Source organism: Miniopterus schreibersii (genome assembly GCF_964146895.1).
Source record: "Miniopterus schreibersii genome assembly, chromosome: 6".
Lineage (NCBI taxonomy): Eukaryota > Metazoa > Chordata > Mammalia > Chiroptera > Miniopteridae > Miniopterus > Miniopterus schreibersii.
In genome coordinates, this window is record NC_138107.1 from 13,512,755 (window position 1) to 13,539,876 (window position 27,122).

Consider the following 27,122-nt stretch of genomic DNA (forward strand, 5'->3'; position numbering starts at 1 on the left):
TCACCCTCCTCCGCCCTGACCCCACCAGCCCCGGTGAGCTGAGCGCTTCAGAGGACTCACACCCTCCACTCGGATTCAGCCCGTGGGGACTCGCCAGGCATCAGCAGTCGGGAGGAAGATGACATCAGGAAATTTACTCTCCCTCTGCCCTCCCTGCAGGGTCAGCACTGACTGTGGCCCTGACTGAAGGTCACAGCTACTGTGAGGCACCATCTCCCACAGCTCTCTGGCTCTGGGCTCCTGAAACTGCCCCCCCACCCCCTTCGGGCCACAGGCGCTGCCCCCCACTATTACTAGCCATGGGCGGATTCATGTGGGAAGAACGGGAAAGTCAACAGGACACCGGGACACACAAGATAAAAGCTTGTCTTTCTTTTCTTTTTTTAACCCTCACCCGAGGGTACTTTTTCCATCGCTTTTCAGAGAGAGTGGAAGGGGGGGAGAGGGAGAGAAACAGTGATGTGAGAGAGACACATCGAATGGTCACCTCCCGCATGCGATCCAGCCCGCACCTGAGATACGTGCCCTACCTGCACCGGAATCGAACCCGAGACCCTTCAGTCCGCAGCCTGACGCTCTAACCACTGAGCCACGCTGGCCAAGGCAAAGCTTGTCTTTCTTATGTAAGTTAAATTTGGTGTTAAGAAACCCAGAGCTGGTGTGCTGGCTCCATGAACATACCACGTGTACTTTTTCATCCTTTTGAAATTAACGTCATAAACCTTTCCCCTCGTCATTACAAACGCTTCAGAAAGAATCAAAACTTGGCCCTGGCCAGTGCGGCTCAGTGGTAGAGCATCGGCCCCTGCCCTCAAGGGTCTCGGGTTCGATTCCCAGTCAAGGGCACGTACCTGGATTGCAGGTTTGTTCCTGCCTCGGTCGGGGCACCTGTGGGAGTCAGCCAATCGATGTGTCTCTCTCACACTGACCTTTCTCCCTCCCCCGGCCCCCTCCCTCCCTCTCCCTCCCTCCTACCCTCTCTCACCCTCTCTACCTCCCTTCCTCCCTCTCCCTCCTTCCCTCCCTCCCTTCCACTCTCCTTGAAGGAAAAAAGAAAAAGAATAAGGCATTTTTCCTGCTGCTTACTCCAGCTCTACAAGAGTAATCTCCTCCCCGGACCCCACTCTGTTCCCCGACACACACACCCCTCAGCCCTGGCATCGCTTCCAGTCAAAGTCCCTTACCTGTTTAGGAGCCTATCTCCTTCCTTGACTGTGGGGAGCCACCTCTTTTGTCTTATCCCAGCCCCAATTCCAGGCACAAAACAGAGACCAATGAATGGGTTTGCATGAAAGCACATTTTAAGGCCCACATTTTTTTAACTTGATTTTTTTTAGAGAGAGAGAGGAAGGGAGAGAGGAACATCGATTTGTTGTTCCACTTATTTATGCATTCATTGGTTGATTTTTAAAAAATATATCTTTATTGATTTCAGGGAGAGGAAGGGAGAGGGAGAGAGAGAGATGGAAACACCAATGCTGAGAGAGTCGTCATTGATCGGCTGCCTCCTGCACGCCCCAGACTGGGGATCGAGCCCACACCCGGGCATGTGCCCTGACCGGGAATTGAACCCTGATCTCCTAGATCCCAGGTCGATGCTCAACTGCTGAGCCACACCTGGCCAGGCTGGTTGATTTTTTAAAAATATGTATTTATTGATTTGAGAGAGAGAGGAAGGAAGAGGGAGCTAAATAGAAACATTGATGAGAGAGAAACTTCAACGTCAATTGGCTGCCTCCTGCACACCCTTCACTGGGGATCAAGCCCACAACCCAACCCATGCATGTGCCCTGACCGGGGATCGAACCAGTGACCTCTGGGTGCATAGGTCAGCGCTCCACCACTGAGCCACGCCAGCTGGGTTATTGGTTGATTCTTGTATGTGCCCTGACAGGGGACCGAACCCACAACCTTGGCATATCAGGACGATGCTCTAACCAACTGAGCTACCTGGCCAGGCTAGGCTTGCATATTTCATCATGAAGATGCACCTAGTTTATTTGGCTATTTCTTTACTGAACAGTTAGGTGATTTTTATTTTAAATATTATTGTTGGGTTTTTATTTGACCAATGAATAGGTGCCCCTGTCTGTGTTACTGGAAGAGACTTCTTCATAATTTAGCACACACATGCCGACCCCCGTTTGCCCCTCTGGTTACAATGTTCTAATTGGATGTGTCGGATGCACACTCAGGAACTATCTGGTAATATCCACAATCTTCTCTAGTGAGCACTTTTCCTTAATGTCCTTTTTCACATCCTATATGGCTCATCTCAGTTTAACAAGGGCTCTCAGTTTTCTACCCGTGTAGATTAAAGGGGAGGAGTGATAATTTGCCGGGCACTCAGATGAGTATTCGTATTTAATTTAATTCTCCCAAAACCCACATGAAAGGAGCTTGGAGAGAGACAGACCTGTAAGCACATCCCAGCTCCACCTCTGGCCTGCTAGCGCATCTTCAGCGATGTAACCTAGTTTTTCGGAGTCTCAGTTCCTCTCTCTTTGACTGTAAAACAGGAATGAGAATGCCCTGATGATGGGCTGGCTGTGAGCATTCATGAGAAGTCTGTGAACAGGCCTCTGGCTCTTAGTAGCCGATGGCAAGTGGCAGGTTGAGTCCCAAGTGAGGAGCTCAGCAAAGGGATTCAGCTCGGGGATCTCAGGCCAGCGTATAATGACATCCTCAGGGCCTGGGCAAGGGCATGTTGGACCAGCTGGGGTCCTGGCAGGAGGGAACCCGTGTGAGAGCAGACGAGGAAAGCTTCCAGCCGACCTGGGCCAGGGAGCTGGAGCGGCCCCGGGAAGAGTAGCTGCAGCACCAGGTGCCCCCAGAGAGCGGTGGGGTCTCCACCTTCCTCTCCCAGGGAAGGTGTTGAAACCCAAAAGAGGTCAGAGGGCTCTTCCCCATCTGTAATGTGGTAGCTGAGCCTGGGCCAGCACCTCCCAGGCTGGAGCGCGGGAGAGTCGTTAGGGACACCTGCCTCCCTCCCTCCCCCTCTGGGCGGGAACCGGCGGTGGCGGCGACAGTGTGCACCTGGCCGGCCGTGCCTGGGAAGTGGAGGCGCCTGAGGCTTCCAGGCCGCCCTGCGGTAACGGGGCCCGAGCCATGCCGGGCTGGGGGGGGTTCCCTCAGGACCTCCGAGGGGGTAAGCGACACGATTATTATAAAGAATCATGGGGGATTAATAAAATAGTCAAAGGGAAATGTGGGGAAGCTGGCACCAGAATAAAGAAATAGGAGCCAGAAGGACATAAACCTGCCAATGTAAAAGACATTATTAATATATAATAAAAAACGTTTCCCAAATAATGGGGACAGGAAGGATTATTCAATTAATAATCCTGGGATAATTGATTAGCTCTTTGGGGGGGGAAATAGATGCACATCTTCTCTCATACACCGAAAGGAATTCCTGATGGAGTTAAATTGAAGGTGAGGGGCTGGAATTAAACTAGATGGCACAGAAAGACAGCAGAAGCGAGACTATGCCCTGGCTGGGGGCTCGGTTGATTAGTGTCGTCCTGACGCCCCAGGATCCCTGGGCAGAGCACATACAAGAATCGACCAGCGGGTGCGCCGATGGGTGAAACAACGGCCGATGATTCTCTCCCTTCCTCTCGCTCTCAAATCAATTTTTTTTAAAGTGAGACTATATGGTTCTCTAGAGGGAGGAGGGCTTCCTAGGCTTAAAAGGCATGAGCTGAATCATACAAAACAAAAAACTGCAGGTCTGGGTCTTTTTTTTTTTTTTAAAGTGAGATTAACAGTAGTTAGTGAATTGGAAAATGGCTCCAGCCAAGTGTTGGTCTCTTCAATACGTGAAAGCTCTTACAAAGACAGGGATACCGGAGGACAATGAACAGTGAAGGAGGCAACTAAGTGGGGAAGTCATGTGATCAGAGAAGTGCTATACTATTTTTAAATGATTAAATTAAGGATTGTGTGTGTGTTTTCCAAGAAATGCCAACTGCTGCTGGGGATGAAGTGGGCCTTTTGTACGTGGTGGTGGAATGTAAATTAGTATAGCAGGCGTGTATCGGGGAGCTTTAAAACACGGGGGCTTTAGGTGCTCCGTTAATCAATCGGGAAATGCAAATTGAAACCTTAGTGAGATACCGCTTCACACCCATTAGGATGGCCACTATCAAATTAAAATTAAAATTATCAGATGATCCCGCAATTCCACTTCTGGGTAGATACACAAAAGAATGGGAAGCAGGGTCCTGAAGAGATATTTGTGCAGCCGAGTCCACAGTGGTATTATTCACAGCAGCTAAAAAGTGGAAGCAACCGTTGAGGAATGTCCTTTGAGAGATGAATGGGTAAGAAGCAAAATGTAGTATACACATACAGTGGAGTATTATTCAGCACTGAACAAGGAAGGAGCCCTAGCTGGGGTGGCTCAGTTGGTTGAGAGCAGTCCCCTGCACCGAGAGGTCACGGGTTCGATTCCCAGTCAGGGCACCTGCCGGGGTTGCTGGTTTGATCCCCAGTATGGGGCATGAAGGAGGCAGCCACTTGATGTTTCTCTCTCCGTCTCTCTAAAACATATTTTTTTAAACAGGAAGGAAATTCTGACATGCTACAACATGGATAATGAGCCTTGAGGACATTGTGCTAAGTGAAATAAGCCAGGCACAAAGAGACAAATTCTGTATAATTCCTCCTTCATGAGGTAGTTAAATTTACAGAGACAGAAAGAATGTTGGTTGCCAGGGACTGTGGGGGAGAAGGAATGGAGAGTTAGAGTGTTTAATGAGTAGTTTCAGTTTTGCAAGATGAAAAGGCTTCTGGAGAAGGGTGGTGGTGATGGTTGTACATTAAAGTGAATGTACTTAATGCCAGTGAACTGTGCACTTTAAAATGGTTAACAAAGCCCGGCCAGACGTGGCTCAGCGGTTGAGCATCGACCTAGGATCCAGGAGATCGGGGTTCGATTCCTGGTCAGGGCAGATGCCCTGGTTTGGGGCTCCGTCCCCAGTCGGGGGCATGCAGGAGGCAACCAAATCAATGACGACTCTCTCATCACTGATGTTTCTCTCTCTCTCTCTTCCTCTCTCTGAAATCAATAAAGATATACTTAAAAAAACAAAAAATTTTTAAAAACCCGAAATGGTTAACATGGTGAATTTTATGTTATGTGTACTTTACTACAGCTTAAAATGTTTAAGTTAATCAAAAAATTAAAGACCTTTAAGCCAATAATTTTAAGGAAATCAGTATGAATCTGGAAAACTCTTTATGAACAAAGATATCCATTGCTCCTGCCCTGGCCGGTTTGGCTCAGTGGTTAGAGCGCTGGCCTTCGCACTGAAGGGTCTGGGGTTTGATTCCGGTCAAGGGCACGTACCTCAGTCACAGGCTCGATCCCCAGGGCAACATGCGGGAGGCAACCAATTGATGTGTCTCTCTCACATTGATGTTTCCCTCTCTCTCTCTCCCCTCCACCCCCGTCCACTCTGAAAAGCAATGGAAAAAATATCCTCAGGTCAGGATAAAAAATTAAAAGAAGATATCTGATACCCCAAACTGGAAAACTCAAATGTCTAACGATTTAAAGGAAAGGCTAAATAAACTGTAGTACATCTGTAGTTTTATTTTTAATACTGTTTATTTCCTGATTTTTAAAATAATACAGATTCATTGTAGAAAATTTGAGAAATAAACAATTATAAAAATGAAAATAAAAAACTACCCAAAATCCTAACGTGCAGAGATAACATTGTTAACATTTGATGGGCTTCCTTTTAGGAATAGTTACACATTTCTCATACAAAACTGGGTACAGTATATGGTTTCTACTTAGATTTGTAACCTGTTTAAACTTTCTGTGTATGTAACTACGTATACACACATATAAAGATAGAGAGAACATTTATGACTTCTTACTATGAACTGTCTTCAACGTCAATAGGTTCTTGGAAACTGTGACTTGAAGCAAAATGATGCAGAAGGAAACTAATCTTTACCATAAGCTAATTGATATAAACGAGAGTTATGTTTCTACAGCATATCTCTGGTCACAAGAACATCATGAAACTTCTGAGACCCAAAGCACTTCTAATATTAAAGGTTGAAATAAATGTGAACCATACATACATTTTTCAAAGGTCGATAAAAACAAATAAGATAATTATTTTCCAACCCAGTTAATCCAGTTCAGGGTCACAGGTGGCCGATGCCATCCCAGCAGCCCAGGGCGCCAGGGGGACAGGACACCCGCCCTGGATTGGACGCCCTTCCGTCGCTGGGGGAACCACCCGCAGCCACACTCACTCGGACTGGGACAGTGCAGATGCTCAGTTCGCCTCCCCTTTGGGATGTGGGAGGAAACCCAGGTCCCCGGAGAAAACCCAGGCAGACGTGGGGACAACGTGGGAACCCACACAGAGAGGCCCCGCCGGGGATCGGTTTCATTCCCTCGTCAATGTCCCAGGGAAACACCAGCGAAACCCTTACTCGAGGACTTGCTGTGTAAAGAGGATGCTGAGCCGCTTCGTGGCTTGTCTTGTTTAAATATCACAGGACCCCTTCGAGGGGGTATTATCCTCATGGTACGTGAAGAAATTGAGAATTAAGAAAGCAAGTAATTCGGTGAAGGTCAGACCATTCCAGAATGGCCCGGGCAGGGCTGGGAGCCAGGTGTTCGGCCTCCGCAGCCCACACTCCGAACCGAACCCTAGTCAAAGAGCGTCACTAAACGTTCCTTGAAAACATGATTTGAAAAGCTGCTGTATAATATTCACTAACATAAATACACCAAACGTGAATTCATTTAACCCTCCCTAGCACTGAACAGTGAGGTTCTTTGCGATTGCTCTTGTGTTTTAGGTGTAATACTTCAAAGAACATTTTGTGCATAAGTCTTTCTCTTATAATGACCGACTCTCATTTCATTAGGGTATATACCTAGATGGGAAGTTTTAGGGTCAAAATGACATCTAGCTAAAATTTAGTGGGGTCATTGAAAATGATGTTTATTAAAAGTTTATTTATTTATTTTAAAAGGGTGGGGTATGTGACAGGGCAGGGAATATATGGGAAATCTTTGAACGTTCTGCTTAATTTTGCTGTGAACTTGAAACTGCTCTGAAAAAGACATTCTATTTAAAAGGGGCAGGTGTAACAACATGGGCATAAGTTTATTGGGCTTTTTGGCTGTAGTAAGGCCAGCCGTCAGGAAACAGTTCCAGCCCTGGCTCTGCTACCCGCCAGCTGTACGGCCTGGGGCAGGTCACTCAATCCCTCTGAGCCTGGGTGGCCCCACCTGTGACGCGGAGCTCACAGTGGCTGGGCGGGGGGAATGCAGTGCTGTGTATTAAGCCCTTGTCTGTAGATGGCAGGGCCAGGGACTGTAAGGGGCTCTTCAGATGCGAGGGAGTGCGGGCACCCAGCTCCTGCCGTGGGAGTGGCACCCTGTTCCCTGGCTGCTTGGGAGAGGATCGGGTTTGGGGGCCGGGTGCAGTGGGAGGGGCCCCTCACCAGGGAAACGGCTCGGTGGTGGAGCAGCTGAGGCGCAGCTGGGCCTGTGGCCTGGGAGGCAGTCTTGTGGGTGCCTGCTCCCCCAGCCCACACCTCAGGTCTGCAGCTGTGTCCTGTCTCCTCTCAGGTGGGCCATGGCCTGGACGTGGCTGCTGCTTCTGCTGGCCCTCGGGTGTCCAGCCCTGCCCACAGGTGAGTCCCCTCCCTGCTTCCCTCTCTGTGCCCTGTGCGCCTGGCCCAAACCACTCTTTGCCTCTGGGCCTCCGGTGTGGGTGAGGTGCAGGAGGCAGAACAGGCATCTGGGGCCTCCTGGGGAGGGTCTCACCAGAAGCCCATCTTCCCCTTCCCCATGGTACTCTACCTCCCAGCTACCTTGCTCTGGGGCCCCAAGTCCTGCTCCCCTGGAGTCCGCAGTGTTGGTAGGGAGAGCAGTCGTCTCTTGGAGGTATCGAGAAACAAGGGCAAGCTGGATGGGTGTCCACGGGGGTCGGGGTTGGGTAGCCAGGGCTGTATTATGTGATATGAGGCGATGGGACATGGGCAACATTGTGAGGTACTCTCCTGTCCAGGTCTCCTGCCCTCAGGGAGCCCTATTCCAACAGGGCTCAGAGTCTCGTGCTCACTCCCAGCTCCCCCTTACCAGTGGGCTCTCGGGAGAAGTCCCAAGGCCTCAGTTACTTCCCAGGTGTATTTACACCCAGTCCCCCAAAGGTCAAGGCTGGAGCCAAAGGACTGGAATTTGAGAATTCCAGCTTCATCTAGAAGCAGGTGCGGTGGGGGCGGAAGATGCTTAACTTCACTTGGGGAGTGTCTCCATCTGTACAGGAGGCTCAGGGGATTGTGGCCCCTGCAGCTCACTCCCAGCATTCTCTACTCCCTTTGTGTGCAATACCTAATTAATATTAGTATTGATAATAATACTAATACTCATCTGCAATAATGTTTTACATCCATCAACTTTATTCTTCACAACAATTTTGTGGGACTGATGTTATTAACCCCATTATATTGATGGGATAACTGAGACTCGGCATATTAAGTGAATGAGACAAACAAACTCTATCCGAGGTCACATCCCAGGTTTGGTCACGTAGCAAAAGCTCAGTCATCCTTCCAAGTGGTGTGAACTGTGGGATTTGGAACCACAGAGATCTGAGTTCAAATCCTGAGTTCTACTAGGTCAGTTATTTGACCTTCAAGAAATCTTACATGAACACCCCTAATCCCTACATCCCCAAAAGATACCCTGGCATCCTTCCTTGCACCCTGGGCATTGCTTTGGCCTGGCTGCACTTAACTCACAGTTTTAATTTGTTTGGAGGTTTTAACCTTTGAGATCTCATTTATATGACAAATATCCAACTATTCAAAAAAAAAAACAAAAAACCCAAAACATTTTGTTATATATTAAATGAGTCATCTCTACTGAAAAGAATAAGTTTGTGGAAAATTAGGATTATTCTGGAAAATACAGGACAGATGTTTGCAGTGCCCATATGACTTGTTTTTGTTTTTTAATTATGAAGTAAAACAGACATACACTTTAAATAGATTATTTGTATGGCACATGAATTATATATAAACAAAGCTGTTTTAAAAAAACAACAACACTACAGCCCAGCAGTTGTGGCTCAGGTAGTTGAGCGTTGTCCCAGGCACTAAAAGGTTTTGGGTTCAATCCCCAGTCAGCGCACATGCTGGAGGCAACCAATCGATGTTTCTCTCTCACATTGATGTTTCTCTCCCTCTCGGTCTCCATTCCTCTCTCTAACCATTCTTGAATCCTTGGGTGAGGATTGAAAAAAAAAATACACAAAAAAACCACTACAGACTTACAGAAAACAATCTAAAATAATACAACAAACACGGTGCATATTCCACTCACATTAACAAATGGTTATGTAACCTTGCCATATTTGAATTCGATTTTTCTTAAAGAAACAAAGTTACAGATACATTTGAAGCCCCTTTGGTCTCATTCCAGATCACATTTCCTTCCTTTCCTCCCCAGAGGCAACCACTCTCCTGAGGCTGGCACAACAAGGTATTATATATAAGTGTTTGTTTACATATCTGCTGTCTTGCCCATGAGACTGAGTTCTTTGAAAGAAGGGACAATATCTTAATTAATGTTGTATCCTCAGTGCCTTGCATGGAAAGGTTCAGATATGATAAATAGGAGAGGGAGGGAGGGGAGAAGGAGGGAGGGAGGGAGGGAGGGAGGGAGGGAGGGAGGGAGGGAGGGAGGGAGGGAGGGAGGGAGGGAGGTCAAGATGGAAAGTAGAGAGAGTGGATGTAGGAAACACGGGTGATGGAAGAAGGGGTAGGTGAGTAGATGGGTGAATAAGGGATGGAGAGGGAAGGAAGGGCATCTAGATGGGTAAACGCAAAGAGAGAGGAGGCGTGAGAGGGTGGAAGGACAGGTGGATGGTGAATGGACAGGTATAAACATAGAAACCTACAATGAGATGCGGCCCAGGAGGGCACAGATCTAGTCCCCCACAGGTGCATGCTCTCTTACAGGTGTGGGTGACACGCCCTTCCCCTCGCTGGCCCCACCAATCACGCTGCTGGTGGACGGGAAGCAGCAGATGCTGGTGGTCTGCCTGGTCCTCGATGTTGCACCCCCTGGCCTTGAGAGCCCCATCTGGTTCTCAGCTGGCAATGGCAGTGCACTGGACGCCTTCATCTATGGCCCTTCCCCAGCTGCAGACGGCACCTGGACTAGCTTGGCCCAGCTATCCCTGCCCTCTGAGGAGCTGGCATCCTGGGAAACCTTGGTCTGCCACACCGGGCCTGGGGCTGGGGACCACAGCCAGAGCACACAGCCCCTACAGCTCTCAGGTGGGGATGGAGCCTGGGGCCTTGTGTATGCCCCCCTACCCCTTTCGCACACCCTGGAACCAGGATATGGTGGGAGGGAAGGCAGGCCCAGACCGTGGGGGAATGAAGGGTGTCCAGTGCAGACCATCTAGGTGAGGTGATGCCTGGGCTCACAGCAGGGTCACCTCAGGGCCCTGAGGCCTGGGATTTACAACCGTGACACTTTATTCAATTCAGGCTCTGCTGCGTCATTCCAATAATGCCTCCTCCTTCCTAGGATTGAGATATATACCAAGGTATATATTTGAACCCTATTACCTAGGGCTAGCATCTCTCTCTATATACCTAGGATTAATATCTAGATATCACCCTACGTAGGACACCCTACCTATTAGAACCAAAACAATAATTAAACAATAAATTGCTATCACTTACTTATTCAGTGTTTACTCTATGCCAGGAACTATTGTAAACACTTTACATTTATGAAGTAGGTCATATAATTTTCCTCTTTTACAGGCACAGAGAAGTTAAGTAATGTGTCCAAAGCGAGCTATTATTACTACTTCATTAATAACCAGATGACTTCCTTCCTCTTTTTGGATTATGTTAGTTTTGTCACCTTCCAAATGGGAATGTGTGTTGAACAAATGCTCTGCCTTCCAAAGAAGGCCTCCAGGGGACACAGAACAGGGGACAGCAGGGAGTGAGGGAGATCTGGGCCCCTCAGAGGACTTGAGGCAAATGGGCTCAGCGTTCCCACTGCTGGTTCATTTGTCCATTTATCCAACATGCCTGTGTCAGGGCCTGGGCGTAGCACTGGGGTGGAGGGCACAGCATCCCAAATCTCACTCCCTTCTCCTTGGCTGTCAGGAGAGACTTCTTCAGCTAGGACCTGTCTCTGGGAACCGCTCAGGGGTGAGTACTGGGGACCAGCAGCTTAGACTCCCTTGGGCTCTGGCCCGATGGGTCCTACTGGGGGTTGGGAGGTGTTTGAGGAGGAGGCTGACTTGCTGGGTTGGTGCACTGGCCAGCCTGGGCCTCTGTCTACCAGTGGGCAAGGTCGTCTGGCCCCAGTCCAGTTCCTGGACACCGGTTGAGAAGCACAGGTGAGAGCGAACAGAAGGGTCCATGAAGCGCTCCGTGGGCAGCCCAGGGGCACGGGCTCAGCATCAGAGCTTTGGGAGTCTCCCAAGACTGTCTGGGGGGTGGAAAGTCCCACCACCCGCTGGGCACAGTCACCAGTCGGGTTCTCCTCCTGGCCAGATGGAGACTTTTGAGCTGGCTCCTCTCTGCCTCGGATGCTCGCTCCTGCGGGGCCTCCATGCCCCTGGTTTGGGGGGAATAGAATAAAATGAAGGCCAGGCAGGTATCTGTTATTATTACCAGTAAGAGTTGAGGTTAGACGCCAGGAAGGCCTTTCCCTGCATTAGGGGGACAGCGTGGAGGAGGACCGGCGAGGGCGGAGGACTGGCCCCTCTCCTCGGGCACGCTCGGGGCGGGGCGGGAGGAGGCGCCCCCGGGCCCCACCCGCTCCCTCTCCCGCCGCAGGCACGCGGGGCCCCGCGCTGCGCCTGGGGGCGCTGCGGCTGCTGCTCTTCAAGCTGCTGCTGTTTGACCTGCTCCTGACCTGCAGCCGCCTCCGCGCCACGCCCGCCCGGACGCGCCAGCCCGAGCCCCGGCTCCCCGCGCCCGCCACGCGCCCGCAGCCCCGGCCGCCGGGAGAGCCCTGCAGCGGTCGCCGCAGCGGGAGGCCGAGCGCTCAGACCGTCCGCCCCGCAGGCTCCGCAGCCCCCGGCCGGCCGCGGGGCTCACGCCCGCCCTGCGGGTCCCGATCCCCGCGGGAGCCGCTCCGCAGAGGAGGGGACGCTCGCTGCGCACCCTGCCTGGGCCGGTGGCTCAGGACCCGCCCTCCGCATCCCGGCTCCAGCCCTGGAGGGTTTGTGGGCGACCCGCCTCCTCCTGGGGGCCCGGCTCTGCCCCCGCTCAGACTGAGGCCTTTCTGAGGGGAAAGAAATGCTGCGTCTCGCCCGTCAGACTCGGAGCCCCTTGAGGGTGGTGACTGGTGCACTGGCCAGACGGGTCCTCTGTCTACCAGTGGGTAAGGTCCTCTGACCCCAGGCACTGGGACATTTGGGGTGCAGAAAACTGAGGACAATTAAAGAACTTAAATGACACAAGCAGATGAAAACTGTTTCAATTCATGTCTCCTTGGAGGAGGGAATTGGGCAGATTTAGAGGAGGCAGAAATCTGGGAGGGCTGCCTGAGGAAGAGGGCTTCCTGAGGGCCAGACCCTGGGAATTGCAGAGTGGGGCTGGGGGTTGGGGAGGACACTGTCCCACCTTTGTCTCCCTGACCCACAGCTAGGCATGGGGTAAGGCTCCTCCTCTGTCTCCTCACCCTGGCCCAGGCACTGTGAGAGGTCAGGGCCAGAGGCCTAGGAACCCAGGAAGGCGGGGTGCTGGCCTGATGTGCAGTCTTGTACAGACTGGACAGAAGTGAGCAGGGCTAGTATCCCAGAATAACGGGAGTAGTCCAATGCCAAGAGCACTGGTGGTAATTCCGAACTTACACTTATTAATCAATTAAGGGTCATTATTCATTTCACAAACATTCATTGAGCATCAGCTCTGAGTCAGGCACTAAAGAGGTTTTTTGTTTTGTTTTGTTTTGTAAAGAGTCCTTGAGCTGAGAATATGAGGCTCCCAGGATGGAGTGTAGCCTGTGTGTCCCCTGTTCCTCCAGCACTGCCCTGCCCAGGCATTCCTCTCAGTAAATCAGCCCAAGAATCTCTGGGTGCTTCCATGTGAATCTAGATGTCCCCTGGGCAGCACAGGACAGTCTATTGGATCAGTGGTGCTACCTTGGTCTTCCCCCAGGTATAGGTGGGGAACGATGCTCTAACACCCCCGCCCCCCAGCTTCCTCAAGCCTCTGTGCCCTCTTAGCTGCTAGTCCATGAAAACCCTCACTGTCTCCTCCACTGGCCACCTCTCACCAGCCTGTAAGAAGATTCTCCCACCTCTTTTCGGATTATTGGGGGTAAGGGTGTCCCACAACCTCTAGGGATGAATCTGTCCACCATCCCCACAGGGCCTGCTCCTTCCCCAACACACAGACTGAGAGGGGGTAGGCTGGGTCAGGGTCGGGGCATGTCCAGCCATAGCCTCAGACTTTATGCAGTCATCCCTTCCCAGCTCTCAGCCCGATGCTGAGCTCGGGGCTCCTGCCACACTAATCCTTGCCTCTCTAAATGCCTTCTCATTCTGGAATTGAGAAGGGCTCCCCTTAGCTTCAACAGCCCTCCCCATTGTGCCCCAATTCCCCCAATCCTGCCCTGCCCCAGACTCTAAATCTGCACTGAAACTGGTTTAACGTTACTTTTCAGGAGGGCTCCTGGGCCCAGATAAAACAAGTCCCTGCCTTCTGGGAGCTCAGAATGCAAAGAAATAAATACCAGGGCATGAAAGGGCTGGTGTTACAGAAAAATTAATGCGTGAGCTTTTCACAGTCTGCTCGATGAGCTTTCACTCCAATATGCTATTTGAACTTCCCAGCAACAGGCCAGCCTCGAAGAGCTGCTGGAAGGATCACGAAGTCGTCGGATAGCTAGAAACCGAGGCTCAGATAGGAAGCGACGTGTTCTAGTTCTCACTGGGACAAATCTAGGGTCGCTGGGCACGAAGCAAGCTGGGGAGAGCCGGGGACTGTTCGGAGTCGTCCCGGTCTCACCCACAGCTCCTACTAGAGCGACTGGCAGTAACAACAACAACAACAACAATAATCATAAAACTTAAAAACTGGTGCTCCATAGGAGCTCGCAGCATTAGGACCCCAGGGGGGAAGTGACGTGAAGGGGGCGGAGAAGGCAGGGAAGACAGCCATCCCCCCCCCCCCCCCCATCTTCTAGGACCTGCGCGCCGCGCCCCCCGGCTCGGCCCCGCCGCCCGCCCCTCCCGAGCCCGGGTCCTCCAGCCCCGCCCATAGCCTCCAGGAGGCGGGAACGGTGTTGCCATTGGTCACTGGGGACACCATCCTCTCTCTCATTGGCCCCAACCGGAAAAAGATCATCCTTCCATTTGCTAGACAGCGAACCCCGAAAAGCCCATTGGGCGATCCCAGGCTCTGGGGCAGGTCGAGGCGGCGGGAGAGGGAGCGGGCCCGGCGCTCGCCGCTGCCGGGGACCGAGGCGCGGGTGCAGCGCGCGCCCCCGCGGGAAGCGCGGCGCGCGGGCCGGTCGGGCTGGGCCATGGAGCCTCCGCCTGGGGCCCGCTGGCTGCTGCTGCTCCCGCTGCTGCTGCTGCTGCTGCTGCTCCCGCCCGGCCCGGAGCTGGGCCCGGGCCAGGCCCACGCCGAGGAGACCGACTGGGTCCGCCTGCCCAGCAAATGCGAAGGTGAGGGGGCGGGCCCGCGGGACGGTCCTGCCGGAGGGGCCGGGCTTGCGGGGAACGCTGGGGGGCGGGGGGCGCGGAAGGTCCTGGCTCCCGAGCCCGACGCTGGGGATGCAGGGGCGGGCGAGAGATCGGGTCTCGGTGCACCTGGAGCTCACGGATCCGTAGAAACGAGCAGTTTCCGTCGGGGTAGGAGATGCCGTGATGGGCGAGGCGCGGCGCTTGGGGAGGTGCGGGGCCTGGGGAGGTGCGGGGCTTGGGGCCGGGTGGGGAGCAGCTAGGCCCGCCTCGCAGGGATGGGGGCACAGGCTGGGTGCAGAGAGAAGTCGGCCTGCGGCTTCGTGTAGCAAGCACGAGAGAGTAAGTAGGACTTGGCCGGGTGGAGAGAAGTGAAAAGAGAGAGGGTCCCGCTCAGGAAACCACAGATGCAGAGGCCAAGTTTGGGGAACTGAAAAGATCCCTGTGACTGGTCCGGGGGAGGAACCTGAGGCTCCTCGCTCTGCCCCGGCCGCAGCCTGATTTGCGTAACTGGCTGTCTCCCTGGCTGGCTGGGAGCTCCTTGGGGGCAGAGACCTTCTCTCTGATATTTTTGGAATAAATATAAATAAACGGGGGCTGGGGTGGGTGTGTGGAGGGAGGGGGAGGGTCTGGGGCTTAAGGGGTCACTTTGGGAAAAGAGTAGAACCTGGGGGAACTTCTCAAGGAAGGGAGATTTTAGGAAAATGGAGAAGGGGAGCATCCCAAAGACATAAGGGTGTAGGCGTGGAATTTAGAGGGAGAGGGAAGGGGGGGAGGGGAGAGGAGTGCTGGCACACCAAGCATCCATCCAGGACTGTGACCGGCCGGTTTTCTTCCCTCCATTTCTCCTCAGGCCTTCACAGCCACTCCTTCCTTCCCTCCTCTCTAACCCCAGGCCATCCAAAAAGTTGGCTATAAATCAGTTTCATCCCAATCCAAAGCCTGCAGCAGGCCAGATGTTCCCTAAACCCTGGGAAGGGGGGGCGGTTTAGGATGCATAATCCTTCCACCTGAGAGATTAAGGGTGAGCTGTTTCAGAGATGGGCGGCTTCACTGGTGGGTCTCCCAGTAGGCGGCCCAGCCTGTCCCCCTCTCCCTCGCCCCCTTGAGTAGAGTCAGAGGGTTATGATGCTTTCCTTTCCCTCTTCTTCTAGTCCTAACCCACGTCCTTTGGGGGTTTCACTTCCTCTTCTCTGTTTTCTATTTTATTCTGATCCCAAAGAGCCCCTTCTGTTTCTCTTATTGTTCTCACAGCCTCAGGAGCTCACATTTCTTTTCCTTAGAGGCATCCACAGGCTCACAGAAGTGTAGGGCTGGCAAGGACCTGAGATCGTTCTAGGCCAACCTTATTTTGTAGGTAACCAAGAAAGATTACTTTAAGGGGGATTTTCAGTCACAGGCTTGGAAAACTCCAACCCTTAGCTTCCTTTAATAGTATATTTACTTTTATTTGTTACTGTTACACCTTTGTCATTAAATGCTGACTGTGTCTGGCCCACAAAGCCTGCCTCCTGGCTCAGTAGCCTGAGTGGAACAGGCCTTGGCACAGAGGAAGCAGAACTTGCCCAGAAAAAGAGTAGGTGCATATCCATGAGGGTCTGGGGTCTGTGCCATGAGTCTCCTCCAACCCTGGCTCTGGGTGGGATCCCCAGAGCGGGTCTTGAAGAGGTAAGGTTTGGAAGAGGTGAGAATCGAGGTTTTGGCTGATGATGGGTTCCAACCTCCTGGGACTGGAATACATGTTGAGGGTGTGGGAGAAGGGGGCAGAGGAGCCAGAAAAATGATTACCTTGCACAGAGTACAGGACAGAAGAGGGGAGGGAGCCCAGGTGGGCCTCGCTGCAGAGCCAGGGAGTTGTTTGGAATGTCATCTCGTACACCAAAAGGTGGCGAGTTCGATTTATTTGTCAGTGCACATACCTAGTTTGCAGGTTCAGGGTGTGTACAGGAGGAACTAATCGATGTTTCTCTCCCACATCAATGTTTCTCTCTCTCTCTCTCTATCTCTCTCTCTCTTCCCCCTTTCCTCTCTGGGCCCTTTGTGTGTTCCAAGTTCTCCAAGCCATCTAGTAATGTATAGGTTCTAAAATTTTACCAAGCAAGCCTCCAGGGGATGTATTTGTTTTGGTGCTAATCAGATTTCTACCAAACTCTGCCGTCAGTGTTACAATAACGCTGATGGCACTAGCCTGCAGACTATATTCTATTCAGAGGCATCAGAAGCTGCTCAACCACAGTCTCCCTCAGCAGTATTTATCGTGTATCCAGCACAGTCCCGGACTAGAGGAGTACAGAAAAAAATCCAGGACATGAACTCGCTTTGGGTACTCTTGTAGCCAAAGAGACACATATTTAGGGCTTGGGAGAAGGGGGCAGAGGAGCCAGAAAAATGATTACCTTGCACAGAGACACATGAAATGACCCAAGGCCCTTAGTGAGAACATGGATTCTGCACAGCCCCAAGATGGAACCAGGTAGGATTAGCACTATCCCCGGGGCTCAGTTGTTTGGAATGTCATCTCATACACCAAAAGGTGGCGAATTCGATTTATTTGTCAGTGCACATGCCTAGGTTGCGGGTTCAATCGCCAGTCAGGGTGTGTACAGGAGGCAACTAATCGATGTTTCTCTCCCACATCAATGTTTCTCCCTCCCTCCCTCTCTCTCTCTCTCTCTCTCTCTCTCTCTCTCTCTCTTCCCCCTTTCCTCTCCGGGTGAGGATTTAAAAAAAAAAGAGTAGGCAGGATTAGTCCGGAAAGGCTTCCTGGGGGAGGAGGCTTTTATGTAGAGATTGGGAGAAAATCCCCAAAGCCCCTCGAGGGCAATAAGCACTTTCCTAAGGCCTGAGGTACTTCACACCTCGGTGTTAGCACTCCTTATGCAGTGAGAATTACTTGTTTATACTTCCTTCTGCTCCATTAGACTGAGTCTCTGGAAGGGAGGAACCTTGTTTTTATTTCTGTATCACCAGGCAGTACCTGACACGTATGAGTTGCTTAATAACTATTTGAGGAAAAGAGTAAGAGGAAATGAGGAAATAAATGTACAGAAGCAGTAGAAACGGCCTCTGGAGGGGATCGATCAAATTAACTTTGCAGGAATTGAGAGCTGGTGCTGGCACAACATAAGAAATCCAGTGATAAAACAGTCATATAAGACATTAGAGGACAGTTGGGGAAATTTGAATATGGACTAAGTATTAGATGACCTTGGAATTATTGTTAATTTTCCGAGTATCAGAGTTGTTTTGCGGTTAGGCAGGAGAAGGTCCTTGTTCTCAGGAGATATGTGATGACATATTTAGAGATGAATGATCATGATGTCTGCAACTTAACTTTCAAAACGGCTTAGCAAAAACAATGTATACCAAAAAAACACAAAAAACAGTGTATACGGGAGGGCCAAAAGTAGGTTTACAGTTGTGAGTATGCAAAACGGTTTATTCTTGTATTATTTATTAATTATTGTGTTATTTATTTGTAAAAGCTGTAAACCTACTTTGGCCCACTCCGTAAATTGTCACATTGTTTTATGTTATATGGCGGAGAGAGCTGTTGATAAATCATTAACCACTGTTGAATATGAATGGAAGGTATATATTCATTGTACTCTTTCAGCTTTTCTATAGGTTTGCAAATTTTAAAAGCAAAATGATTGTTGGGGGCAGAGGGAAAGGACAGGAAGTTGCTGAGAGAAATGAAGTCAGTGGGATAAAGGCCAAGAGTGGACCTGGGGCGGTGGATCTCGGAGCCAGGTTCACCCAGAGGACTCCATTGGGTGCTCCGGCGCCTCCTCTGCCCTGAGCACTGACTCACCCAGTGTGGGAGAGGCACTGACTTGAGTCTGTTTTGCTGGGAGCTGGCTCCCGACAGACGTGTGCACTCAGTAGGCTGTGCTGTCTCCCTCCCCCAGTGTGTAAATACGTCGCCGTGGAGCTGAAGTCAGCCTTTGAGGAAACTGGCAAGACCAAGGAGGTCATCGACACGGGCTATGGCATCCTGGACCGGAAGGCCTCTGGAGTCAAGTACACCAAGTCGTAAGTGAATGGGGACCCACCGGCCTGGCCTGCAGCAGCCTGGAGTTCCCTTCTCCCTCCTAGCCGGGCAAACCCACCCAGACCGAAATTTGCCCACTGGTTCTAATCCCAACTAATTGGGTGGTCTTCCTAAGTCCCTTAACTGCTCTGGCTTCAGATTCCTCATCTGTAGAAGCTAGACTGTTGGACCTTCTCAGTGATTCCCAGACTCTTGGATTTCATGGACCAATGCAATTTTTAAAATATCGGTAACACAGGATTACCAGCTTTTAATTTTGCCAGGTATAAATATTAAAAACAAACCAAACAAACAATGAACAAAACACTTCCTTCAGTGACGATCGTTTCAAAAGGAAATATTTCAACATCAAAATTTGATACATTTTGCTTTATTAAAAAAATCTACTGAAACATTGAGCTTTATTAAAAAATTCCTTCTTGTAGAGCTGTTAAAATTTTGTCTCTCTGGTCTGTGTTCCAGCATTTCAGAGCACCCAGACCAGATGACCTATCTTCCTTCCAGCTCTGACTTCCCGTTGGTGAGACGCGCAGGTGTTGGGGTAGCAGGGCCGGAGGGACCGACCACTCACCCGCTGGGGCCGGGTGGGGAACTCAGCACCTCTTGTGCGGCTGTCTTGGCAGGGACTTACGGTTAATCGAAGTCACTGAGACCATTTGCAAGAGGCTCCTGGACTATAGCCTGCACAAGGAGAGGACTGGTAGCAACCGGTTTGCCAAGGTGGGATTGGGCTTGTCCTTCCTCCCTGCTGGGGCCTGCTGCTTGTGGCTAAGTGTGTCTGCTGGTGTGGGTGCGATTTAAAGATCCTGCCCTGGGAGCTTCCCTCCTTGGCTTCTTTCCATTCTTCATGGATTGCCATTTGCACTCCTCTCCTGGGTGTCCTGACTTTTCCATGGCAATAGGCACATTCGTAATGGCTGGGCCTGCTCTTCAGGGTCCTGCCTCAGTCTCCCACAGGCAAACGTGCTCCAGGGCACGGCCCCCAGGGGGCCTCAAGCACTTGTGCAGGAGAAGTCAGGATGTGGGGTTTAGAGGAGATGTCAGAGACCCTTAGGGGATGGTGGTTACCCTGTCCCTCCTCTGTGCCCACAGGGCACCTACCTCAACCTCCATCAGAGTGCCCCTGTGACATTTAAGGCACTTACTCTGCAGGAATGCTTCTCTCACTGGAGAATGAGCTTTTTACAAAAAGGCCTGTATTTCTTTGTCTCTACATCTTCAGTGCCTGGCACGTTGCTCCACTGAAGCCCCCTCCTCGCAAAGGAGATCAGTCAGAACCCCTGGGGAACCTTGAGGGCTAGTGTCAGGCAGCAGAAGTCTTGGGTTTTAGCTTTTAAATTTGTGTTAATTTTGCCCTGACCAGTGTGGCTCAGTTGGTTGGGCGGCGTCCCGTGCACCAAAGGGTCGCCCGGTTTGATTCCCCGTCAGGGCACTTGCTGAGGTTTCGGGTTCGATCCCCAGTGGGGGGCCATGCAGAAGGCAGCCTGTCGATGTTGTGCTCTCACATCGATGTTTCTCTGCCTTCCTCTCTCTCAAAATCAATCAACTATTCTTTAAAAATAAAATAAAATTTGTATGGATTTTGTACTCTAGTTGGTAATGAATTCATGTTTGCTTAACGTAAATATGTTAAAAGTTATTTTCCATAACAAGAAGATTAGAAACAACCTAACCATTCACTAGTAGGAGCAGGGCCAAATAAATTCATTGGCCGTTCAGCGGACTCTTACATAACTGAAAAACAATGAGGTAGCTCTTCAAGGACTGAACTAAATGATCTCCAAGGTGCGTTACTAAATAAAAAAGGTCAGGTGCAGAATAGTGTGTGTGATATATTACTGCTTGTGTAAAAAAGGGGGGTGTGGAGGCAAGGAGGGTATGTTCTTACGTCTGTTGGCTTGTATTTGTTTACATTACCTTTCGAAAGATAGATAGAATGTTGTCCCCGGGGAGAAACCTAGGTAGCTGGCAGAAAGGTATTTTATGGAACAAAGTCTTTCCTGCCTTACCTATACCCTCTTCCCTCCCAGGAAAGATAGAAGCCCTAGAAAGAACCCGTAGCAGGGAGTGGGCCTGGATGTGGAGGAGTGAGTGTGCCCAGCCACAGTGCAGGGGAAGAGCCAGGACAGACTTATTTCCCGGGAAAGGAGTATACATTCAGACAGACTTATTTCCCGGGAGAGGAGTATACGTTCAGACAGACTTATTTCTTGGGAGAGGAATACACGTTCAGAGGGCCTGAGGGCAACAGCAGACCCTCTGGAAAGGCTGAGGTGTGGGGAGGCAGGACAGGTTTTGGGGGGGGATGTGGGGGTTAAGGGAGGTTGGCCTAAAAGAGTGAAGAGGAGTGTGGGGCCAAGTGTGAGAAGCCTTAGAGGATCTTGGCTTCTCAGAGTTAGGTCCTTGGGCCTCCTGTACCCCCTGGAGAGGAGGGCAGGAGGTAGAGAAGGGACTCTCCCTCTTATGTCTTATCGCCTCTTCCAGGGCATGTCAGAGACTTTTGAGACGCTACACAACCTGGTACACAAAGGGGTCAAGGTGGTGATGGACATCCCCTACGAGCTATGGAACGAGACCTCTGCAGAGGTGGCTGACCTCAAGAAGCAGGTAGGGCCCTTCCGCCCTCTGAGGCTCCTGTGCCCCACAGGGGTGGTGGGGCTGGTTCTGCTGCTGAGGAAGGCCACCAAGAGTTGAGGGAGTCCGGCCGGTGTGGCTCAGTGGTTGAACATTGACCCATGAACCAGGAGGTCAGGGTTCGATTCTCAGTCAAGGCAGATGCCTGGGTTTTGGGCTCAATCCCCAGTGGGGGGGGTGCAGGAGGCAGCCGATCAGTGACTCACTCTCATCAGTGATGTTTCTATCTCTCCCTTCCTCTCTCTGAAATTAATAAAAACATTTTTAAAAAAAGAGAGAGGGTTGAGGGACTTTGGTCCTCTCACCTGCCTGGCTTCAGTTTGCTCAGGAGAACCCCAGTCACCTGCTTGTCTTGCGGTGGGCTGTGGGGCTCTGCTGAGCTCCTCTGAAGCGAGCCAGCGCTGGGGCTTTGCCAACACGAGGCGTTGTGATTAACAGTGCGACGTGCTGGTGGAAGAGTTTGAGGAGGTGATCGAGGACTGGTACAGAAACCACCAAGAGGAGGACCTGACTCAGTTCCTCTGCGCCAACCACGTGTTGAAGGGCAAGGACGCCAGTGAGTTTGAGGGAGGGAGGAGGCAGGGGGGTTGGCCCTTGATTTTATTGTTTGCTCCCCCTCAGGGGAGGTAGGTAGGAAGAGAATGGAAAAGAAATACGAAATAGAGGGTGTTGCCCTGGCTGGGTGGCTCAGCTGGTTGGGCATTGCCCTGTACACCGAAAGGTGATGGGTTCAATTCCTGGCCACGGCACATACCCAGGTTGCAGGTTGTAGACCCCAGGATGTGTACAGGAGGCAGCCAGTCGATGTCTGTCTGTCGGTCTATCTGTCTATCTCCCCCTTCCTCTCTCTAAAATCAGTTTAAAAAATTAAAATAGCCCGGCCGGTGTGGCTTAGCCATTGAGCACCGACCTAGGATCCAGGAGATCGAGGTTTGGTTCCTGGTCAGGGCACATGCCCAGTTGCAGGCTCGATCCCCAGTAGGGGGCGTGCAGCAGGCAGCCGATCAATGACTCATCATTGATGTTTCTACCTCTCTCTCCCTTGCCCTTCCTCTCTCTGAAATCAATAAAGATATATATATTTAATTAAAATAAAGAAATAGAGCCCAGCCAGTGTTACTCAGTGGTTGAATGCCAACCCAGGAACCAGGAGGTCACCGGTTCAAATCCCAGTCTGGGCACATGCCTGGGTTGTGGGCTCGATCCCTATTAGGGGGCATGCAGAAGGCAGCTGATCAATGGTGTTTCTCTCTCATCGATGTTTCTATCTCTCCCTCTCCCTTCCTCTCTCTCTAAAAATCAATAAAAACTTATTTTTTTAAAAAAATAGAATATCTGCCCTCAGGGAGCTTGATGTGACAGGGTGGGGTGAGAGCACCAAAACCAGGTGCAGAACAACACGCAGAGAACTCAGACGCCCCCCGAGGGGCCTGGGGGCCACAGTGAGATGGGAGATAGGGACTCGGACGTCAGGCACCAATTCCAGCTGCTATTCCCAGTGGCTCCCCAAGCAGCGCTCCTCACCCAGCAAACCAGTGTGTTGAGGTGTCTCTCCTCCTCACTCCAGGTTGCCTAGCAGAGAAGTGGTCCGGCAAGAAAGGGGACACAGCCGCCCTGGGAGGGAAGAAGTCCAAGAAGAAGAGCAGCCGGGCCAAGGCATCTGGTGGCGGCAGCAGCAAACAGAGGAAGGAGCTGGGTGGCCTCGAGGGAGACCCCAGCCCCGAGGAGGATGAGGGCATCCAGAAGGCATCTCCCCTCACACACAGCCCCCCTGATGAGCTTTGAGCCTAACCCAGCATCCCCTGAACCCAGACCCCTGACGTGGAAGTTGAAGAATCTGGAGCACGACTGTGGCAGGCAAAGATAGCCGTCCCGGCCTCGGTCCTCCTGCCTCGGCTGTGCCCTCTTCCTGTCGGGGACAGACACAGCTCTGGGAAGAACTCAGAGAGCTGCGGTCAGCCCGCACTGGCCTTTTCCCTCCGCCAAGCATTTCTCTCCTGGCAAGGCTTCAGGCAGGCCATGCGATTTCAGGACTGCCGAGAACTTCAGTGTGAACTCGGGAGCAGCAGGTGTCGCTGGGCCCCGGGACTGGAGCCCTCTGGACCCTGTGGGGAGGGCACATCTGGCCTTCATCTCCCCTCACTCCTGCCCCCACAGGAAAGCAAGACTACAGGCCCCAGCTCCTCTCTCCCCCTCCTGTGGACACCTTGTGCTCTGCCTGGCCCTCCCCAGGGTTCACAGAGTAAAAACCTTTTGGCCTTTTTTGTTCTGATTTCTGAGTCACCTTCAGCCCCTCAAAGGGGCCTGGAGCCCCTTGTTGCTCTTCCCTGCCCCTCACCTTCCAGCCTTGGGGGCTGAGGATGGGGAGGGCCCAGGCTGTTTGGGGGGCAAGGGTGGGTGAGGGCATGGGGTGAGGCGCAGGGCAGTGCTCTGGCCCTTCCCCTCTGCTGCCCTTGGTCTCCCTGGGCTCCCCAGGCCAGGAGGGGCCTCCCTGTGCCCTGAGCACCTGGCTGCCCTCATCCCCGTTCTCCCGCCTCCCCTCTCCCGCAAGGCCTTCCCATTTGCTGTGGAGTTCCCGGTGACTCTGCTGGCCCCTGCCTCGCATTCCCACCTCCATCTGGCCTGCCTGTTGGCCTCGACCCTTGTTCCCTGATTGATCACTCTGCTCCCGCTGTTGTCCCTGGAGCCCCAGTCCCCCAACGACAGCTGGTTACACCGTGTTCTCTGGGAGCAGGGGAGGAACGGGAAGGCTGGCCTCTTGGAGGGGTGGGGTTCAGGCATCTGCCCAGCCTGTCCTGAGGTCAGGGATTGGGGCGGCCAGTAGCAGTAGTGATGACAACTGCGCTATGCAGGGGGCTTTGCGTTACCCCTACCCTGCACTTGTGGACTGGGTACTGTTAACCCCGTTTTGTAGAAAAGGAATCTGAGGCTCAAGTCAAGGGGCATTCCCAAGGCCCTACTGTCAAGGGCACAGTGGGCACTGAGACGCTGGTTTTCCGACTGCGGGCCCAGCCATTGTATTTCCACTACGCCACAGCTGCCAGGGCACCATCCCCCCACGCCTGGCACTGGCAGTGTGATTCTTACTGAACTGGTTTGCTTTGGTTTCTTGGCCTTAACCCACCTCCACCAACACACCTTTTAAAAGGAAAATAGGAAGCAGCTGTTGCTTCTTAGGAGCGAACGATGGGAGGTCCCTCCAGCACTGCACCCCCACCGGTCCTCCTGGAAGCACCCACACTGAGACTCCCTCACTCTTCCTGGGCTGGGCTCAGTGGGCAGGAGGGGATGCAATGCCCCAGATTCTTCAGCTGGTGAAGAGGCTCTGGGGTCTGCACTCCTGGCCGTGAGGGGCCCCTTCGTAGCCTGGGCTCAGCCCCTCTTCCCTTTTCCCAGGTTGGGGCAGCCAAGAACAAACTGGGAGAGTAGAACAAACTGGGATTTTATTCCCTCTGCCAGTGAGGCTTAGAACAGGTCCTTGAAGGGTGATACTTTTTTAGTCTGTCCCCCACTGCCCCATTTCTAGGACTGACCCCTGTTAAAAGGGCTGTGGGATTCCAGCCTAGACTCAAGTTCCATCCTCAACTTTGTTCTGAGCATAGGAAATGACGGGTTGGGTAGGGGCTGGAACCCAGAGCTGGAAAACCATTTGCAAACCCCTGGCTTTCTAGGGTTTCGTGACCAGTCTCTGATTCCCCCATTCTGTCACTAACCCGAACCCACAACACTTCAGTGCCTGGCTTATGTCTGTCCCCAAAGCTTTATTGATCCTTAGGGCAGGATGAGGTAAAGATCTATCTCCTTACCGGGGTGTTGGCCCAGTGGCCCAATCCCAGGCCAGGTCCAGACCAGAGGCTGTGACTGCTTTGCTCTTTGGCCTGTGGCTGCCCCACGGTGAGAGCCCTCTCCTCCTCCCTGCCCCCACAGGGCAGGCACGTTGCACACTCACCAGCTCTCCAGCAGGCAGCTTCTCCACAGGCCCAGCCTGGAATAGGCAAAAGGTTGCCCTGGCTGGGTAGCTCAGATATGCCAAGGTTGCAGGTTTGATCTCTGGTCAGGGCCCATACAAGAAGCAACCAATAAATGCAACAACAACAAAAAACACAACAAATTGATGTTTTTCTCTAAAATAAATTTTTTTTAAAAGGCAGAAAGTAAGTTCCAGCTTCCCAGGTTTTTCTTTTCCTCCCCCCACCACACATACAAGCCTTTTTGAACTTGAATATTGCCTCCCACTTTCTCACACACTTTCCCTCCATAAGGTGAAGGGACTGCCTGAGCTCATTAACCTGATTTCTACCCCCTATTAGAAACTTACTCAAATAGGGTTTCCTACACTCACCTGGGCATGACAGTCACCTGGAATGCTTGTTAAACATATAGATGCCCGGACCTACCTCAGATTCGCTGGGTTGGAGACCTAGGAGCCTGCATGCTTAACAAACATCTTACCTTTCTTAAGATGAGGCCAGCTAGAACACACTTCACCAGGAGAAACCGGAGAAACTCGGGGTGTCATGCTAAGAGGGAGCAGGGGTTCAATGAAGTCACACTGTCAGGGTCTTATTCTCAGAAACACTTGGCAGAACCCCAGAGAGGCTCTGTCTCGAAGGCTTCCATCATCCAGAATCACAGGCTGACCGACAAAGCATAAGGCCAGTTTGTTCCAATTCAAAGATTAAAGAACCATAGGCGCAGATAGTGGAGTCTCGCGTTGGGCCGTGTATGTTCATTTTAAAGGGCAGCTCCTAGAAGGCAGACTCCTCTACTTCCAAGTTCCTGGGTGGTATTTCTATGTAGCATCCTTTTGCAAATTAGAAAATGGTGCCCTTCACACCTTTGACTTGTCAGAAAGTTGTTTTAATACAAATTTTGTTAGATACTTGATCACCAGGATTTCTGCCAGAAAATTATACGAACCCATGAGGTTTGTGATATGAATGGAAGTCCTTAAATATGGAGCCCTTGCACAGTGCACAACCTAGTCAAATGTTGACAGCAGCTCTACATCACTTAGTTTGCAAGTGCTAACAAAATTCCTCTTATCTTTTTATCTTAAAAAGAGAAAGCACATTTCTCATGACAGATGCGTGAGCCATGCCTGACCCGTTTATGGAAGAGCTCTGTGAACTAATCCCAGTGGCACAGCCAGCTGAATCTCTTTTGGAACATCCCCTGTTGGCCTAGTTTGCTTTATTAAGGAGTTTCACTGGATTAATAGGAGTAGCTACTTTCTTTGAGTGCTATGTGGCAAGCACACAGCTCTGCTTGCTTTACTTAACTAATTTCATAAAGCTGTTATCACAAGGCCATAAATTTTTTAAAATACTGAGAATGCACATACAGAAAAGTACACCTAGGTGTATGTGGCTCAATGAATGTTTCAAACACCACTCGAGTCACCAGCACCCAGATCCCAAAACATTATTACCATGACCCCAGAAACATCACCCCCCACACACTCCACAAAAAGGATTTTTGTCTATTTTGTTCCCTGTTGTATCCCAGCACTTAGTACAGCGCCTGGCACAGAGTAGCTGCTTAATAAATATTGGTTGAATGAATAAAGCGTAGAAAGGTTAACTTGCCCAAGGTCAAACATTTAGTAAGTGACCCAACCAGGTTGAGCCCAGGTGAAATGGCTTCAGTGTCCCGGGGCATGGCCATTACGCCATAGTGCCCTGCAGCTTCAGCTTGTTCGGACACCATCCTCCCAG

The 27,122-nt window shown here is 51.5% G+C and overlaps 2 protein-coding genes across 6 annotated transcripts; both read left to right on the top strand.

The window, feature by feature from the left end:
- Positions 1 to 7,619: 7,619 nt before the first annotated feature.
- PTCRA (pre T cell antigen receptor alpha) lies at positions 7,620 to 12,483 on the top strand (the record flags this gene model as incomplete). The annotated part of the gene is made up of 5 exons (XM_081140637.1): positions 7,620 to 7,677; positions 9,497 to 9,529; positions 10,009 to 10,329; positions 11,182 to 11,226; positions 11,860 to 12,483. 5 exons carry the CDS (start codon positions 7,620 to 7,622, stop codon positions 12,312 to 12,314), a joined length of 912 nt encoding a protein of 303 aa, XP_080996763.1. The 3' UTR covers positions 12,315 to 12,483.
- Positions 12,484 to 14,451: 1,968 nt separating this feature from the next.
- Positions 14,452 to 23,669, top strand: CNPY3 (canopy FGF signaling regulator 3). 5 transcript variants are annotated; one of them, XM_081140281.1, is made up of 7 exons: positions 14,467 to 14,702; positions 18,629 to 18,752; positions 19,234 to 19,291; positions 19,369 to 19,491; positions 21,256 to 21,378; positions 21,844 to 21,961; positions 22,973 to 23,669. In XM_081140281.1, the coding sequence occupies exons 1-7, from the start codon at positions 14,558 to 14,560 to the stop codon at positions 23,188 to 23,190; spliced, it is 909 nt and encodes a 302-aa protein (XP_080996407.1). In that variant the 5' UTR covers positions 14,467 to 14,557; the 3' UTR covers positions 23,191 to 23,669. The 5 variants fall into 5 exon arrangements, with proteins under 5 accessions (XP_080996403.1, XP_080996407.1, XP_080996404.1 ...); XM_081140277.1 differs by lacking the exon at positions 19,234 to 19,291 and having other exon boundaries at positions 14,452 to 14,702; positions 19,395 to 19,491; XM_081140280.1 differs by lacking the exons at positions 14,467 to 14,702; positions 19,234 to 19,291 and adding an exon at positions 14,768 to 14,888 and having other exon boundaries at positions 19,395 to 19,491.
- Positions 23,670 to 27,122: the final 3,453 nt, after the last annotated feature.